The sequence below is a fragment of the Panthera tigris genome, chromosome B4 (assembly GCF_018350195.1).
Source record: "Panthera tigris isolate Pti1 chromosome B4, P.tigris_Pti1_mat1.1, whole genome shotgun sequence".
NCBI lineage: Eukaryota > Metazoa > Chordata > Mammalia > Carnivora > Felidae > Panthera > Panthera tigris.
In genome coordinates this window covers 114,794,774-114,810,535 of record NC_056666.1, presented here as the reverse complement: position 1 = coordinate 114,810,535, position 15,762 = coordinate 114,794,774, and the positions used below count along the sequence as shown (strand labels likewise).

The 15,762-nt window shown below is 48.4% G+C and overlaps 1 protein-coding gene across 7 annotated transcripts in view; it reads left to right on the top strand.

Annotated features, from left to right (window-relative positions):
- The window catches only part of TMCC3 (transmembrane and coiled-coil domain family 3), a 287,838-nt gene extending 282,903 nt beyond the window's left edge, over nt 1-4,935 (top strand). For all 7 annotated transcript variants that reach the window (XM_042992904.1, XM_042992907.1, XM_042992903.1 and 4 more), the window contains exon 4: nt 1,719-4,935. In XM_042992904.1, coding sequence (XP_042848838.1) covers nt 1,719-2,021 — 303 coding nt within the window. In that variant the 3' untranslated portion in view covers nt 2,022-4,935. The remainder of the gene's footprint in view (nt 1-1,718) is intronic.
- Nucleotides 4,936-15,762: the final 10,827 nt, after the last annotated feature.

Below are 15,762 nucleotides of genomic sequence, written 5' to 3'. Positions count from 1 at the left end.
GATTAGTCTGTTTATATATGTAGCGTGTGTACCCAATTAAAGATGAATGGATTTGCCAAAAATGTTGGTCTTTTGTCTTGTTCTGTCCGCTTTTCCCTGCCGCGTCTAAAAAAGAGGAGACCGTGAGCTCAAATAGTTGAAAAGAATTCGTGATCTCTGGGGCACGTGCCTGCTCTTTTAGGAGGCCAATGCTTTTTTAGAATGTGAAAATCTGAAGGAGTTTTACCTTCTCTGTTGGTAACCCATGTCATGAAAGTTACTATAGTAACAGAGAACTCTGTTCTTTGGCCCATAGAGTATATTCAGCGGAAGAAAAGCGAATCAGCGTTACAGCTGTTAGGGTTGTTGAAAACCTGACAAGATGGCTGTGTTGTAACCAAGCAAGCACACGTTGGGAAACGAGTTCGACAGTAGGCTAGTGAACTAAAAAGGGGCTCGTTGTACCACCTCTAGTCAGGTCCTGTTCTCCCAAGAGGCACAGAGTTTCCTCTCACGAGCCTCATGCCTCCTTCCTGGCGCCCGTCTGCTCCCTGCTTCATGGCCGGCTCTTTGCTGGGGTAACAGCAGGTGGCCTAGTCCCCATCCTTGTGCAGCTGTGGTCTTCTGGTTGGGGGAGAGGGCTGGGGGAAACTTCACATCGTCCGGTGGGGCTGGGACGGCTTCCTAGGTGGGACCTGAGAGGGGAGGGAGATCCACCGGTGAGGAGGGGAGGGAGTGGGGAACCAAACGTTTCAGGCACAGTATATGCATGTACAAAGGTCCCGAACATGCTCCTTTTCCAAACTTTAAAAAGCCAGCATGGCCAGAGCATGGTGAGTGGGGCGGGGGGGGCTGGAGACTGGGAGGGGAGAGAAATGGGCCCCTAAAGATAGATGCTGTAGGTCGCATCGACAGGGCTGGGGACGGATTAGCGGAAATGAGTGTCTGGTGGGAGGAACCGGCTGAGCCAGGTGCTGTTTTCTGAGGAAAGGAGCACCAGAAGGGAAACAGGACCGATGGCAGGTGCAGGAGAGGGTGCGGTATGTGAATCCGCACTTGGACATGTTGCATTCCAGGTGCTTCTGAGAAGCTCAGAGGGGGATGTCAAGGAGCCATGTAGATACATGAGTCAAACTCAGAGGAGGTGACTTGGCCAGAGAGACACTTGGGGTCCTCTGTGTCTTAGCGACTGAAGCCTTAGAAAGAACGAGCTCTGGGAAGGATGTGCAGCAGTGGATAGTGTCCTGAGTAACAGCATTCAGAGAGCAAGTGAGAGCCGAGTCACCCGTGGTCAGTCCTGTCCCCATCCCTTCTCCCTTCATCCTCCACAGCCTATATAAGTGGATGCATACATCCACTGAGCAGTGGAAACAGGCACCACCTACTCCATGGCTGGGGGTAGTCGCCTGTCCCACAATGGCCTACCCCTCCTCTGGTTTGGTCCTGATGATACCAACGGATGCCAATAGTTTATGTGCTTTGTTTCAAAATACTTAACCGTAAGTCCCGTTGATGGTATTTTACGGTTGTTCGTCCTGTCCGTGAATAACAGAATAAATGAGCCTTGGGATTCTCGTTTCCGTTCTTTGTCATCATCGTCACCGTCAGCTTGGCTGTTTGAAGCTGCCTCAGCATCGAGTGTCCCGAGCCAGGGAGCTTCCGTGCACGTCCGAGCATGTGCTCACGTGTCGCCCATGGTCCCGACAGCGTGTGACCCTTGCTCTCCCTCTTGCCCACAGGAAGCCTTGGAATCCTGCCAGACTCGCATTTCTAAGCTGGAGCTCCACCAGCAAGAGCAGCAAGTCCTGCAGACAGACACCGTGAATGCCAAAGTGCTCCTGGGGAGGTGCATAAACGTGATCCTGGCCTTCATGACTGTCATCCTAGTGTGTGTGTCTACCATTGCCAAGTTTGTCTCGCCCATGATGAAGAGCCGCTTCCACATTCTCGGCACTTTCTTCGCCGTGACTCTTCTTGCGATATTTTGTAAAAACTGGGACCATATTCTGTGTGCCCTAGAAAGGATCCTAATGCCCAGATGAAGCCGCGGGTTCCTGTCTTCAGGTTCTTTCAGATTTATGTTTTAACGAAAACTGTGCATTCTACCAAATTTTCAAATGAACGGGGTTGTGCTGACTAGAGGTGACCAGGCCTGGGCTGTGCATTGTAAATAACTACAGTTCCCTTCACACGGTAGTACTTGCCGGCTCAGTCCCCATCCTTAGCGAATGTGAATCTGTTTCAGAGCTCTCCCCACGTCGCTCACTGCCTTAATCACACCAGATCTTCTGCCCACCTGACTAGCCCAGCATGGCCAGCCTCTGGTTATTGAGCGTTTGACATAATTAATGATCCAGAAGAAAAGGGATTTTAAGTCTCTGTCTCTCTCTTAAGTCTCTATCACAGTCGAGCTTCACTGTTGCTTGTGGTTGTATTTCTTTCCCTGAGTCCTGTTAGCAGCAAGGATGTAGCAGGACTTGGGGAGGGGAAGTACACGCATTGGCCACGGTGAACCCTCGTGGCCTTTGAAAGTACAGAAAATCCTGTGTCATCCAGTCCACTTGTCCAGAGGACCATAGGCCCCACCTGTTCCCAGTGTCCATAGCGGTCAGTCGTGCGTGACTCACAAGTAACGCGGAAATCTTACGACACGCCTGTTGATCCGTCAGACGTCTAACTTAGATGTTGTCTTGCACTTTAAATGGTAAGATGCGAAGATTTATGAGTGGGGCTTTCACCTTCTAACATCCGGGGAGCCACACGTTGATTTTATCTGAAGTGGCCGTTGAATGCCTTGCCTTCAAGCATGTAGAAATTCTTCCAAATCCCACATCAAGCCATGGCTTGAACATCAGGGTCCAGTAAGCACTACTCTGGAGGTTTGTATTTCAGCACAGATAGGCCCCCTGTGAGGACGTGATTCACTCTATTCCCTGGCTTGCGAGGGATCGCAAATCTCACTCCACAAATGAAAACAAATGATGCTCGTGTCGTGGGGTTTTTGTTTTTCTTTACGACAACAGGATTGTACTTTTATAAAGCGAAAGTGCTCTGAGGTAGGAGCTCTGGAAGCAGGAGGGAAATAGGATGTGTGGTCTAATGGGGTGGCAGTCGGATCAGGGGGAGCAGTCGACCTGGATGGAGACTGAGAAGGTCCTCTTATGACCCTGTGAGACCAGCCGGAATCACATAGATTGATCCAGTGTCCAAGCGAAGGCTGTCTGTCACCTCTCGGGATCTTCCTGGAGACAAGGGCCCAGGTAATAGAGGGGCCGCGCTTCTTCCCCTGAGGTGAAAACATTCAGAAGTTAACATCCTCAACCTGCTTGAGGGATTCTACTCACTACTTTCAGCCCAGATGATACTCCCCTTTAAATCTCTTTCTCTCTGTACCTACTGAAAATGAAGTTAGAAGATTTTAATGGAAACGGCTGTTCAGTCCTGCCTCCTGCCATCCGCTCTGTTCTCTGAAGGCGTAAAGATGTATGTTAGTGTACATTTTCTTCCAGAAAACATCAAATCGCCTGGATTTAAATTAAGTGCAATATTTTGCGAACAGCTGCTCTTGGGGAAATCTCCTGAAAAAAAAAATGTGACAGTGCGCCATGGTTTGAGAGAGTGGAACAGTCGAGCATTTGGCACAAGTCCAGTGTGTGTGAGACTTAGACAACTCAAGCTTTCTTCTTTTAACGTGACAGTTCAGTGGTTTTAGTAAATTCACAAACTTCTTCAACTGTCCCCACTATCTAATTCTGGACTCAAGCTTCTTAAAACCAGTAACGATCATTTCGTGAAATCTTTGGCTGTTAAGCATCTTGGATTCAGGGAAGACGGAGTCAGCAGCCCTACCCCCATCTCATGGCCGTGTCCCCTTCCACCATCAGACTCGCCCTTGTTCTGCCAAGTTGGCTGTAAATACACTGTGATCCATCAAACCCTGGGGACAGAAAAGAGTTCCAGATCCAGGGATGGGAGGGAGAAAGAACGGTGTGCTTTCTTTTGCTTCTGTATTTTAATGGCCAGCATTCTCCTTCACCTGTGGGCGTCAGTCTCCATTCGGCTGAGGGCTGGATGCAGCTTCCACCCCTGGGTCCTGGTGGGCGCCTCTCAATTTCTGCACCTCTTTCTGAGGCACTTTGCATATGCCAGAGGTTGCGGCGGAAGTAGATACTGCTGTTATTTTTTACAGAGAGGGAGAGAGATTTCTAGCCCTTTGAGGTTAAGGGTTGCAGGGGAGGACCCAGGACGTGGGCCTGCTTCACTGGCCACCACGCTCCACTCGACATTCGCTTTGACGCTTCCCAGACCTGCATCCGCGTGTCTCCTCTCCGCTGCAGAAGTAGGGGAGGAAATGGAAAGCCACACACTCCGCCCCCTCCAGTCTGGAGCTGTTAACAGAAGCGGCTAGAAACTGGCTCTGCTCTGAAATCTAGGGTCTAAATCATCCCATTTGATCATGCCTTCTTTTGCACAGAATCTGTATGTCCACCAGTTCTCGTTAGACGTCAGATAACTTTGTTTTCACTTGGGTATGCTCAACCTACATGGCATGCTTATTTTAGAGTCTTGTTGAAAGTTCATGAAGCTTTTTAATAAGTTGATACGCTCCAAGGAGACCTTTACCCTCTGTGGTTTACTGTTCTCTTAAGGAATAAACCCTCCCATTGTATTTCCTTTCCCGCACAGGGGTAAGATTAAATAAAATTTTATACATTATTCAATTAAAAATAGTGATCCAACTGGGATATATCATGGAATTGGTTATTTAATTTACATTTAAGTCAGCTAATCCCTTTCCCCACCTTTCATTCGTAGTAAAGATGAAGCCAGTCATGGGATGGTCAGGCACCTGCTCACCCAGCAAACTTAGTGCTTTGAGATACTGGACGTTGCAGGGGCATCTGGGTGGCTCAGTCGGTTAAGTGCCGACTTCAGTTCAGGTCATGATCTTGCAGTTCATGAGTTCAAGCCCTGCATCGGGCTCTGTGCTGACGACTCTGCTTAGGAATCCGTGTCTCCCTCTCTCTCTCTGCCCCTCCCCCACTCGTGCTTGTTTTTCTTCTCTCTCTCTCAATAATAAACATGAAAATTAAAAAAAGATACTGGATATTGCATCCTAGCACAGGATTTTTTTGTGACATACTATTTTCATGATCACCAAGATAATGATAGTTCGCTGAGGGCAAAACAAAAATCTAAAAATCCTCTTATGTGGGTATTGGAATCAGTTATCCCAGTTTACATTTTGAGTATGATCAAGCCAGAACAAAACATTGAACTCCCCCCCCCCCCCGCCCACCCCAATTCAAACCACAATGAAGCCGTAAATAAAAGTACTCCACTGCTGATTTTGTACAGAGAGTAGGATCAGCCCCCGGTTTCTAGCATGTGGTTTTGCTTACGTGATGAGTATGAACTGTTGACAGACTGAGATCTCCGCTTCCATTACGGCCCAAACGCGGTTATCCCTCTCCATCAATTAGCATCCGTGGGAATTAGCCCTGCTACTTTGTCATTCTTGTGTTTTTTTTGTTTTTTTTTTTTAAACGTTTATTTATTTTTGAGACAGAGAGAGACAGAGCATGAATGGGGGAGGGGCAGAGAGAGAGGGAGACACAGAACTGGAAGCAGGCTCCAGGCTCTGAGCCATCAGCCCAGAGCCTGACGCGGGGCTCGAACTCACGGACCCCGAGATCGTGACCTGAGGTGAAGTCGGACGCTTAACCGACTGAGCCACCCAGGCGCCCCTGTCACTCTTGTTTTTATTGGAATATTGCCCTGCTAGGTATGTTTACTGCCCTGCCTTTTCTCCAGCATATCAGGTTTAATTATGGGATCAATAACTGTGATGGGAATTGGAGTCCCTCAAGCAACTAATTATTTTTGTCCTTTTGGATTGAAGTTTAAATACCAAACTGTTTTGCATCAAATAGGAACATCTTTGTATGGAATCTAAGTATGATTGTATTGGTTTGGAAAAGCATTTCGGTATGCTTATTAAAATGAGCATGTGTGATTAAACAACCTCTACTGCATATTTCTATAATTTTGAGGAGTGAGCCAGGAGTAGGGTGAAATGGCATTTAAGATTCAGGGCTTTAGCTGGAGAGAAATGTTTCAAGAAGTTTAACACACGTGCTAAGGAAGGAGTTGGTCTAAAAGGATAAATCACTGAAAAGAATAATATTGGCCATTTACATCAAAAATGGTTATGAAGCTAAAAGAAGGTACAGTTAACAAGAGTTTGGTAACCCAGAAGATAAAAAGCAGAACTAACCTATAATTTTCTAAAGTCAGTACAATTCTCTGTTTATAAGAAGCTGGAAAGTAATGTACCTTGATTGTTTTAGGAATAATTTATGTGTTGCAATTTTAATTTATTTAAAACATGTCTCCTGTGTTTGTCCTAAGAGAAAAAATGTTTCAACAAAACGTGCTCTGTGTTTAAGATATGTTTAGGCCGTAGCTAGCAGTTCTGAAAATGGAAACTAGTATGTTTATTGTGAGGTCTTTTCTAGAATTTCCATTTGGTGAGATACCATATAGTTTCATGTCAGCCTAAAATTGTAAATTCTGCGTAGATTGTCACCCTATTCAAAGCAGGTGCCATTATTTTTTTAAATAAACACTTGATGTTAGCTTTGATGTTAAATAAAGAGTTAGATTTCTTAAATTTTCATATTTGTCAGAGCCCATCTCAGTAGTAGGGGTGTGTGTGTGTGTGTGTGTGTGTGTAATCAATTTTTTAATGGATTTTACTTTTTAGAGCAGTTTTAGGTTCATGGCAAACCTGGTCAGAAGGTACAGAAATTTCCTGTATACTGCCCCCTGCCAAGCCCCACACATGCATAGCCTCCCTCCTATCACCCCCCACCCACCCAGAGGGTACATTTGTTAAAATGACGGCCTACAACCTACATTGACACATCATTATCACTCATGACTTTATAGTTACACAAGGGTTCACTCTTTGACGTCCCATGGGAATAGACAAATACATAACGGGGTGTGTCGACCATACTACTAAGTAACACACAGAATAGCTTCACTGCCCTAAAATTCCTCTGTGTTTCACCTATTCGTCCCTCCCCCCGGCCCCACCACCTGTAATAAATTTTTAAACTAACTGACGTCTATTCCGTAGAAAGTTGCTGGTGTGTGATGTGTGGGAGAGAGAAGGATTGTTTCTTCACGGTGCTTGGAATGCTAGGAAAGGTGTCCCGGTGCTATGGAAAGGGGGGATGTGGGAGGATGCTGAGGACATGATGAGCTGGACTGAGAGGCCGTGCGGACACTGCTCGGGTGTGCACACGACCAGAGCACGGTGAGCAGAGTCCTCTGGCTGAAGCAGTCTGGTTAGTGGGGTTTCTCGTTTGTCTGGTGCTCTGGTGTTTACAAAGCACCTTCTTTTTATAGTGCAGTAACTCACCTGAGCCAGTCCTGTGATGTGGGCACACCGTCATCCCCATTATATAGACGGAATTGAAGGTCAGGCACACGTACTTTTCCCAAGGTCATCGCTGGTGAAGGAGGGAGTCGGGATTCTCGTTGCTTTTGCTTCTGATCCTGCCTGGTTAGCCCTCTGCTTCCAGTCAACTGCAGGCCGTGGGCAATTTCCCGGTCATCCAGTAACCGCCTTGTACGGACAAAAGAACTAGAGCTCTCAGATGACGGGAGAGCCCGTAATAGATCAGCCCGTTCCCTGCCCTAGAAAACAGTGCATGGGACTCTGGAAGTCTTACAGGGTCCACTGTTGTTTTCACACCCGTTGTTATCTGATATCTGAAGAGGTAAAGACAGAACACGGAAGTGATTACAGTACATGTGTGTCCAGCCCAGCATAGTCCCAAATGTTGCTTTACTAAGTCTGTATTTCCTTAAAAAAGAGATGGAAATGGGAGAAAAGTTTAGTGGGTTCTAGCTAATACGGAACAATACTAATGCTGTGGAATAAAGCAGTGCTCTCTGATTTTGAGTAACGTATGGACTCAACAGAAAAAATCTGTTCATCCTCAAATGCCTGAGGATGTTCATAGCCACAACTTGACAAAGTTACAGCCTAACAACGTTACATAATAGCTTTTCTTATCTGCAAATTCTCCTTACAAAGTTACTTTCTGATAGGTATGACCGTGAGATGTCGAAATTTATAGGACCCACATGGCGATACCCAACAGCACCTTTCTGGGCCTTCATAGACGTGGGAGAACAGCTCACATTCTTTGAGCATTTGCTGGGTACGATGCTGTGTGCCCAAAGGCTTTGCCTGTTAGATCACATGTAATTTTTCCATCACCCGTTAAGTGAGGGACTATCATCCCTGCTTCACAGATGGGGAAACAGGCTCAGAGTGGCTACATGACTAGCAGCATCACGCCACGAGCAGTGGCAGGACTGTCTATTCAGCCCCACACTCGTGTCACTCTGGAGCCCGTCCTGGTCGCCATGACCCTGCGCCGTAATAAAAGGGGTTGAACGACTGGCTCTCTAGCTCACTAGCTCCTGGCTCCTGTGAACCCTAGGAGCCACTTGTAACCCTAAGACTGCAACAGTGCTATAGTTGCAAATCGTACATTTACATGTTTGCATGATTGGCTCCCTGTGGGGAGGCAGTTACCTGAAGCAACATCCTAGATCTTTGAAGAGACGTGGGGTGACGGATCTGTGGATGAAGAGAATGGTGAACTATTAATTAAAGAAACTTCTAGGGGCGCCTGGGTGGCTCAGTCGGTTAAGCATCCAACTTCAGAAGCTCAGGTCACGATCTCACGGTTCGTGAGTTCGAGCCCCACGTCGGACTTTAGCTCGGAGCCTGAAGCCTGCTTCGGATTCTGTGTCTCCCTCTCCCTCTCTGCAACCCCCCCCCACCTCCGCCCGACACTCATGCTCTGTCTCTGTCTCTCTCCCTCTCAAAAACAAACATTAAAACAAATTTTTTTAGTAAAAAAATAATAAACTCACACCCTCTCTGGCTTCCTGAGCTTCTTGTATAATTGGCAGTTGGCTTGGCTGAGTATTTATCAGCTGTTTTGCTTTGCTTTGAGAGACGGTCAAGTCCCTGGTAGCTTCTGCTCTGTGCTCCATGACATCTGCTACTATCTTTGGTGACTTACCTCTGAAATGTTTTTCCTTGCTCAGCCAGCCAGAATTTCTCTCCTGCCAGTCCTTTAACTTAACTAAAGCAGTTAACAGGAATGAGCGTCAGTCATGTTAACAGCTGTTTTGCTGGTGATTGCTCTGGCCCAGGCATTGGAGATTGGATTTTTTTTTTCCCCCCTGTTCTGCTTGAAAATAAGCTACTGAGTAGTAGAGGGGAAAAAAAAGAAGAAGAAACAAAGCCTGTACTAACAGTTAAGGGACTCCATTTACCGAAGAAACTCTCAGGGGCCTGGATTCTTCTCTGATTCTTGGACTGTCCACTTACAAGCAGTGATGCTGACCGAACCTTCCATTGGCTGTTTCCGCCCCAAAATGGTTTTGACAGCTATTTGCTCATCATGCTCCCCTTGTGGTTTGAAATCAAAGCCCTCTAGCTGTAGGGAACAGAAATACAAAATAGACACCCAAAATTTAGGTCAGAGGCAGGACACATACACCCCCCTGCGTAGTGGCTCAAGCCAGCAGGGACCCAAACACAGGCCCGGATTCACAGAGAGGTGCCTTTCCCCAGACACTACGGTCAGAATTGTTGCGAGGTGACTTCCTGCTATGTGTAGGGTTTCCCCTTGTCAACAATATGTAATTATCTGAGAGCATCGACGAAAACCGGTATGGAGCTGGAATGAGTCAGTCGCTTGAGTATTTTCAGTATTTTCGCCTAAGTATCGTTCGGTCGCTCAAGTATTTTCCCTGAAAGGAAGAGCTGGAAGGACACAAGGGGGCTGAAGGCTGGTGGCTGGCTCTCCCATTAGGTGGCCAGTGGCCAGCAGTGTGCTGTTGGCCCTGGTGGAGGCAGGCACCCCGACTGGCCAATGGCCACGGGCCTTCTGTGTGTCCAGTTCATGGGGCTGGTTCATGGCCTCCCTGAGAGTACTTAACTCCGCTTGGGCTCCTAGCCACTGGGGGGATGGGGGGTGTCTGGCTTCCTTAGTAGGCCTGTCCTACTGGGACAGACTGAGCTAGTCAGCTGGCCAGAGCATTTCAGCCCCTTGGAAGCTATTTATATTTGAGTGGAAATCAGTCCATTTGCTTGTTCTTGTCAGGGATGTTCTTGTCAGAGTTGGGTTAGCATGAATAGGTTTCACAGGAGTAGTCACCTAATAAACTCATAAGTAGTTTCTGAACTATTGCTTCACATGTGGGAAGTCCTGCTTGAAATGGTAGGGACTTGCCCCTTCCCTGCAGTCTGATTGACCTAGGGAAATGGCTTTTTTTTTTTAAGTTTATTTATTTATTTTGAAGGAGAGAGAGAGAGGGAGAGAGTGGGAGGGAGGGGCAGAGAGCGAAGAAGAGAGAGAATCCCAAGCAGGCTCCATGCTGTCAGCACAGAGCCCAACACGGGGCTCGAACTCATGAACCGTGAGATCATGACCCGAGCCGAAACCAAGAGTCAGACGCTTAACTGACTGAGCCACCCAGGTGCCCTGACCTAGGGAAACGCTTAACCTCTCAGAGTCAGTCTTTCCTAAACTGTGAGGTGCCTAAGGGCTGCAAGGTTTAGAAAAAGTGCTTGGAACGAGACGTTCAGTCACGTCCTGTGTTTGTCAAGCACCTACCGTGTGCCAGGCACCGTTCTAGGCACAGGCATACAAAACAGTGTTCCCGTCCTGGTTACATTCTGGGGGAGGAGATAGATGATAAGGGAAAATACTTGGCAGCGGGAAGGGCTGTGCTCGGAGCATTCAACCTAAAATTAAAGTTTACCTCCATGTCCTTAAGGAGGAAATGAACTTCCTGAGTGGTTTTTTTTTCCCCTCAGCTCCATTTCACAGACAGCCACGTGGGCAGGACTGAACAGAGCCCTTTACAAAGGAAATATGTCTAAGTCACAGAGACTCGGCACCACAGCAGGAGCGCTTCGAAGATCTGGGGCGGTTCTGTTCAGAAAGGGGATGCGATGCCCCCGTGGCATCCCTGCTCATTTTGGCTTGACATGAACAACATGCAAATGAGCACCTGGGTCTGAGTCAGCAGTGAGTAACCCCTCGGCAGGATGCTGAGCCCTGAGCGCACACGCGGCCTCCCCTGCGGGCTCCTCACTCTGCACCCCCCACCCGTGGCCCCTGCCCAGGCACGCCCCTGCCCCCCTTTCAGGCCGGCTGCTCCCCGCACCTGAGCCCAGGCCCGTGGGTCCCGCTGGGGCCTGGGGCCTTCCCCCACAGCAAGTGCCAAGGACAACACTCCCTTCTGGAGCCCCCTTCCCTACTAGCTCTCCCTCACCGGAGGCCCACTCCTCCTGCCTAACTTCCCTCGCGGCTCCCCACTGCTCCCCTTCATCACTGTCGTTGCAAGGCCCCCTGCCTGCCTGCTCCTGTGTCACCAGGTCCCATGTGACCTGAATCCTGCCTTTCCTCATCTCTCTTCTCCTTCACCACCGCGTCTTTTAAAGAAATAGTCTCGGGGCGCCTGGGTGGCTCAGGTCATGATCTCACCGTTCATTGGGTTCGAGCCCCACAGCGGGCTCTGCGCTATCCGGCCCGGAACCGCTTCCGATCCTCTGTTCCCCCCTCTCTCTGCCCCTCCCTTGCGCACGCGCTCTCAAAAATAAACAAAAAGAAAAACAAACGAGAAAGAAATAGTCTCTACTCCTCTCTCCCAAGACCTCTTCATCTACTAAAACCTCATCCAGCCCCCAGAACTGACCTAACACTTGTCTGCTCCTCTGGCACCCACATCACAGCCCGTACCTTCCCGTTTGCCGCTGCCGAGGCTCCCTTCGGTCTGGAGCGTTGTGCTCCCGTTGAGTCTTTCCCTGCCACCCCTCTTCTGGTTCTCCTGCTACCCCTTGACCACTGTCTGGTTTTCCTCGGCTGCTCTGTGTCCCTTCACCTCTGTACGGACCCCCACGATTCGGCTGCCATCCCCTTGATTAATAACCGCCATCTCGTGCAGTGAGTAGCTGCCTCTGTTTTCAGCCACAGACCCGTATTTCCAATTACTTACCTGTCCTTCGTTTCTACATGGGTCTCTACAGGGCACCTCAGAGTATACGGCCAAGCTCATTCTTTTGCCCTTGCATCAAATCTGCTCTTTCTAGGGCACCTGGGGGGCTCAGTCAGTTAAGTGTCCAACTTCGGCTCAGGTCACGAACTCACAGCGTGTGAGTTTGAGCCCCGCCTAGGGAATCTGTGCTGTCATGCAGAGCCCACGTCCGATCCTCTGTCCCCATTTCTCTCCCTCTGCCCCTCCCCCGCTAGTGCGTGTGTTCACATGCGCGCTCTCTCTCTCAAAAATAAATAGGCATTAAAAAAAAATGTCTTTAAATCTGCTCTTTCTGTTCTGCCGTTAAAGGCACCACCGCCACCCCCTCCCCTACCCCAACTAGAAACTTCAGAGCCGCCCATCCTCCTCACCAGCATCACCAAGTGGTGTCAATTCTCCCTTATATTTTTTTTAAGTTTACTTACTTGTTTTGAGAGAGAGAGAACGCGGGGGAAGGGCAGAGAGAGAGAGAGAGAGAGAGAGAGAGAGAGAGAGAGAATATCCCAAGCAGGTTTCACATGGTCAGCATGAAGCCCAAAGTGGGTCTCGAACCCACAAACAGCGAGATCATGACCTGAGCTGAAACCGAGAGTTGGACACTTAACCGGCTGAGCCACCCAGGCAACCCCAGTTCTCCCTTCTAAGTAACCCCCCAAACTGCCCACTTCAGTCTACCCTACCTGCCACCACCATGGTTCCGGCCGCCATTATTTCTCCCCGGGACAGTTGTAAGGGCCTCCAAAATGGTACGCCCGGTGTCTGGCTTTGCCCCACCCCATGCCATCTCCCATGCGCCTGCCAGTGTGATCTTTCTAAAATGCAAATCGGACCACGTTATTCCTCTGCTTAAACCCCTCAGTGGTTCCCCACTGCCCACAGGGTCAAGTCTGAGTTTCTGAGTGGGGCCCAGGAAGGTCCTCAGGGTACCAGAGCCAAACGCGCTCCGTGGCCTCGTCCTATCCTCCCACCTCCCACTCCCCACAGGCCCCGTGAACCCAGCTGGCAGTGTCACTCCCCCGGGCAATGCGCGAGCGCCCCCTTCTGCCTGTGATCTTCCAGACCCCCTCACGGTTCCCCCCACCTCACCATTCTCTGCAAGGGAACGCTTTGTGAGAACACCTTTATCCTAATGCTTGGGAGGTGTTTGGGTCGGTCTCTCTCCTGTAATAAACGGTGAGCTTCTCATGGCTGAGCCATATCCTACCCACCTGGCTCTCCGCCCTGGGACCTCACCGAGGGCCAAGCACGTGGGTGGTGTTCAACAGAGGCGCTGAGCTCAAAAGCCTCAAGCGTAAAAATGGAAGCTCTTAGTGGGGCTACTTTCCTTCCTCACCATTCTGGGTTTTTTTTTTTTTAATGTTTATTTATTTATTTTTGAGAGAGAGTGGGGGGGGGGGGAGGGGCAGAGGCAGAAGCAGATTCTGTGCTGTTAGTGCGGAGCCCGATGCAGAGCTTGAACTCATGAACTGTGAGATCATGACCGGAGCTGAAATCAGTCGGACGCTCAACTGGCTGAGTCACCCAGGTGCCCCTTCTTCCCCACTCTCGTGAGCATTTGGGCTGCGGCTGCGTCCCTTTCTCTGTCTGCCGTCGCTAGATACTTAGTGTTCAATAAATATTATTGAATGTGGGCTGGGTTTACTCAGACTTTCCACCAGAAACTCTTCCCAGTGCAAAGGGCTGAGGATATCAAGCTAGAACAGTGGCACTTCTAGGAAAACTTCCCTTCGGTGTCACTTTCCCCGATACCTGACCTTCCCCTCCCCCTCCCTGTATCTCACCCTGTCCCAGAAGAAAGTCTGGAACCATAAAGAATGTGTCATAAAACCCTGCTGGGGTCCGAAGTCAACCCTGGCTAAAAACAGAGCCCATGGCAGAGCCCAGCCCCAGGCTGGCTTTTGCTCTTTTCACTTTTATCTGAATTGTGAACCACATTTCTGGACTTGAAACAAGGAGACACAAACTTTTAGCTGATAGAGAAAAATAGTTCCTGTTCACTGAGCTTGTCATTTATCGGGCTTGGGGGGTGGGGTGGGGGCTTTACGGGGTCTGTGACTCCAGCCCCACCAGGGCCCTGGGAAGAAGGACCCACCAGACTAGACGTGCTGGAGCTAGAACTCAGACCCTCCTCTGACTCTCAACCTTCGGGCCACAACGGGGCCACCCCGAGAGCCCCAGGCCGTCTGTGGCATGTGTCGGGGATCCTGAAATAGGAGAGTCTCTGGGATTTCAGCGATCTCTGAGGACAGAGAGACAGAATATTGGAAATTTTGAATTTCTGAGTTTTCTGGGATGTTTGGAAGGCTTGATCTCAGGAGGAGGTGTCTAGGTGTTATAGGAGGGGCCCGGCCTCCAGCTGCAGTCATACAGCCCTCTTGAGGGCAGCCCACTTCTCCAGAACCTCTCCAGAACCTCGGGGCTTGCCGCCTCCCCTTTGGCACAAGGAGGTCCCCCTCTGCTTCTGGGTCCCAGCACTGTATGTTTCCACATGTAGTGTGTGTGTGTGTGTGTGTGTGTGTGTGTGTGTGTGTGACATATATATATATATATATATATATATATATATATATATATATATATAAATTTTTTAATATTTTATTTATTTTTAAGAGGGGGTTGCTGAGAGAGAGGGAGACAGAATCCGAAGTAGGCTCCAGGCTCCAAGCTGTCAGCACAGAGCCTGACGTGGGGCTCGAACCCGTGAACTGTGAGATCATGACCCTAGCCAAAGTCAGACGCTTAACCGACTGAGCCACCCAAGGTGTCCCCACATGTAGTATATTTGTATGCTATCAGTGCATTAACAAAATATGTAGTATGTAATCACATATATCATATATTTAGGGATATTTAATTCACACACACACACACACACACACACACACACACATATATATATATATATATAGAATTTATTGGTTCTTTTAAAAATATTTTTAATTTGAAATGATCACAAAATTAGAAAAAAGTTGGCTGTTTAGTACAGAAAATTATATTTTTCCCAAACCACTTGAGAATAATTTTCCAATCTGATGTCCAATCACCTACAAATACTTTAGTTTGCAATTCCTAGAGATAAGGACATTCTCGGGGCACCTGTGTGGCTCAGTCAGTTAAGCGTCCGACTTGGGCTCAGGTCATGATCTCACGGTTTGTGGGTTCAAGCCCTGCATCAGGTTCTGTGCTGACAGCTTAGAGCCTGCTTCGTATCCTCTGTCCCCCCCTCTCTCTGCCCCTCCTTTGCTTACTCTTTCTCTCTCAAAATAAATAAAGAAACTTAAAAAAAAGATAAGGATATTCTGCTACATAAGCACAATATGACCATCAAAAATCAGGAAATTAGAAACATATATTACTGACATCGAATCCTTGGACCTCATTCAAGTTTCACCAGTTGTCTCAATAATGTCCTTCATAGCCTAAAAGGCCCATTCAGAATTATGAGTTGCATTCACTTTTGTCTCCTTCTGTCTGAAACAGTTCCTCTGACTCACCTTGACTTTTGTGATCTTGGCATTTTTGAACATTCCAGGCCAATTATGTTGTATAATATTTCCTTATGATTAGATTCAGATTATCCGTCTTTGGCAAGAACATCATAGAAATGACACTGTGTTATCGTGCCCGGTCATATGGGCCACT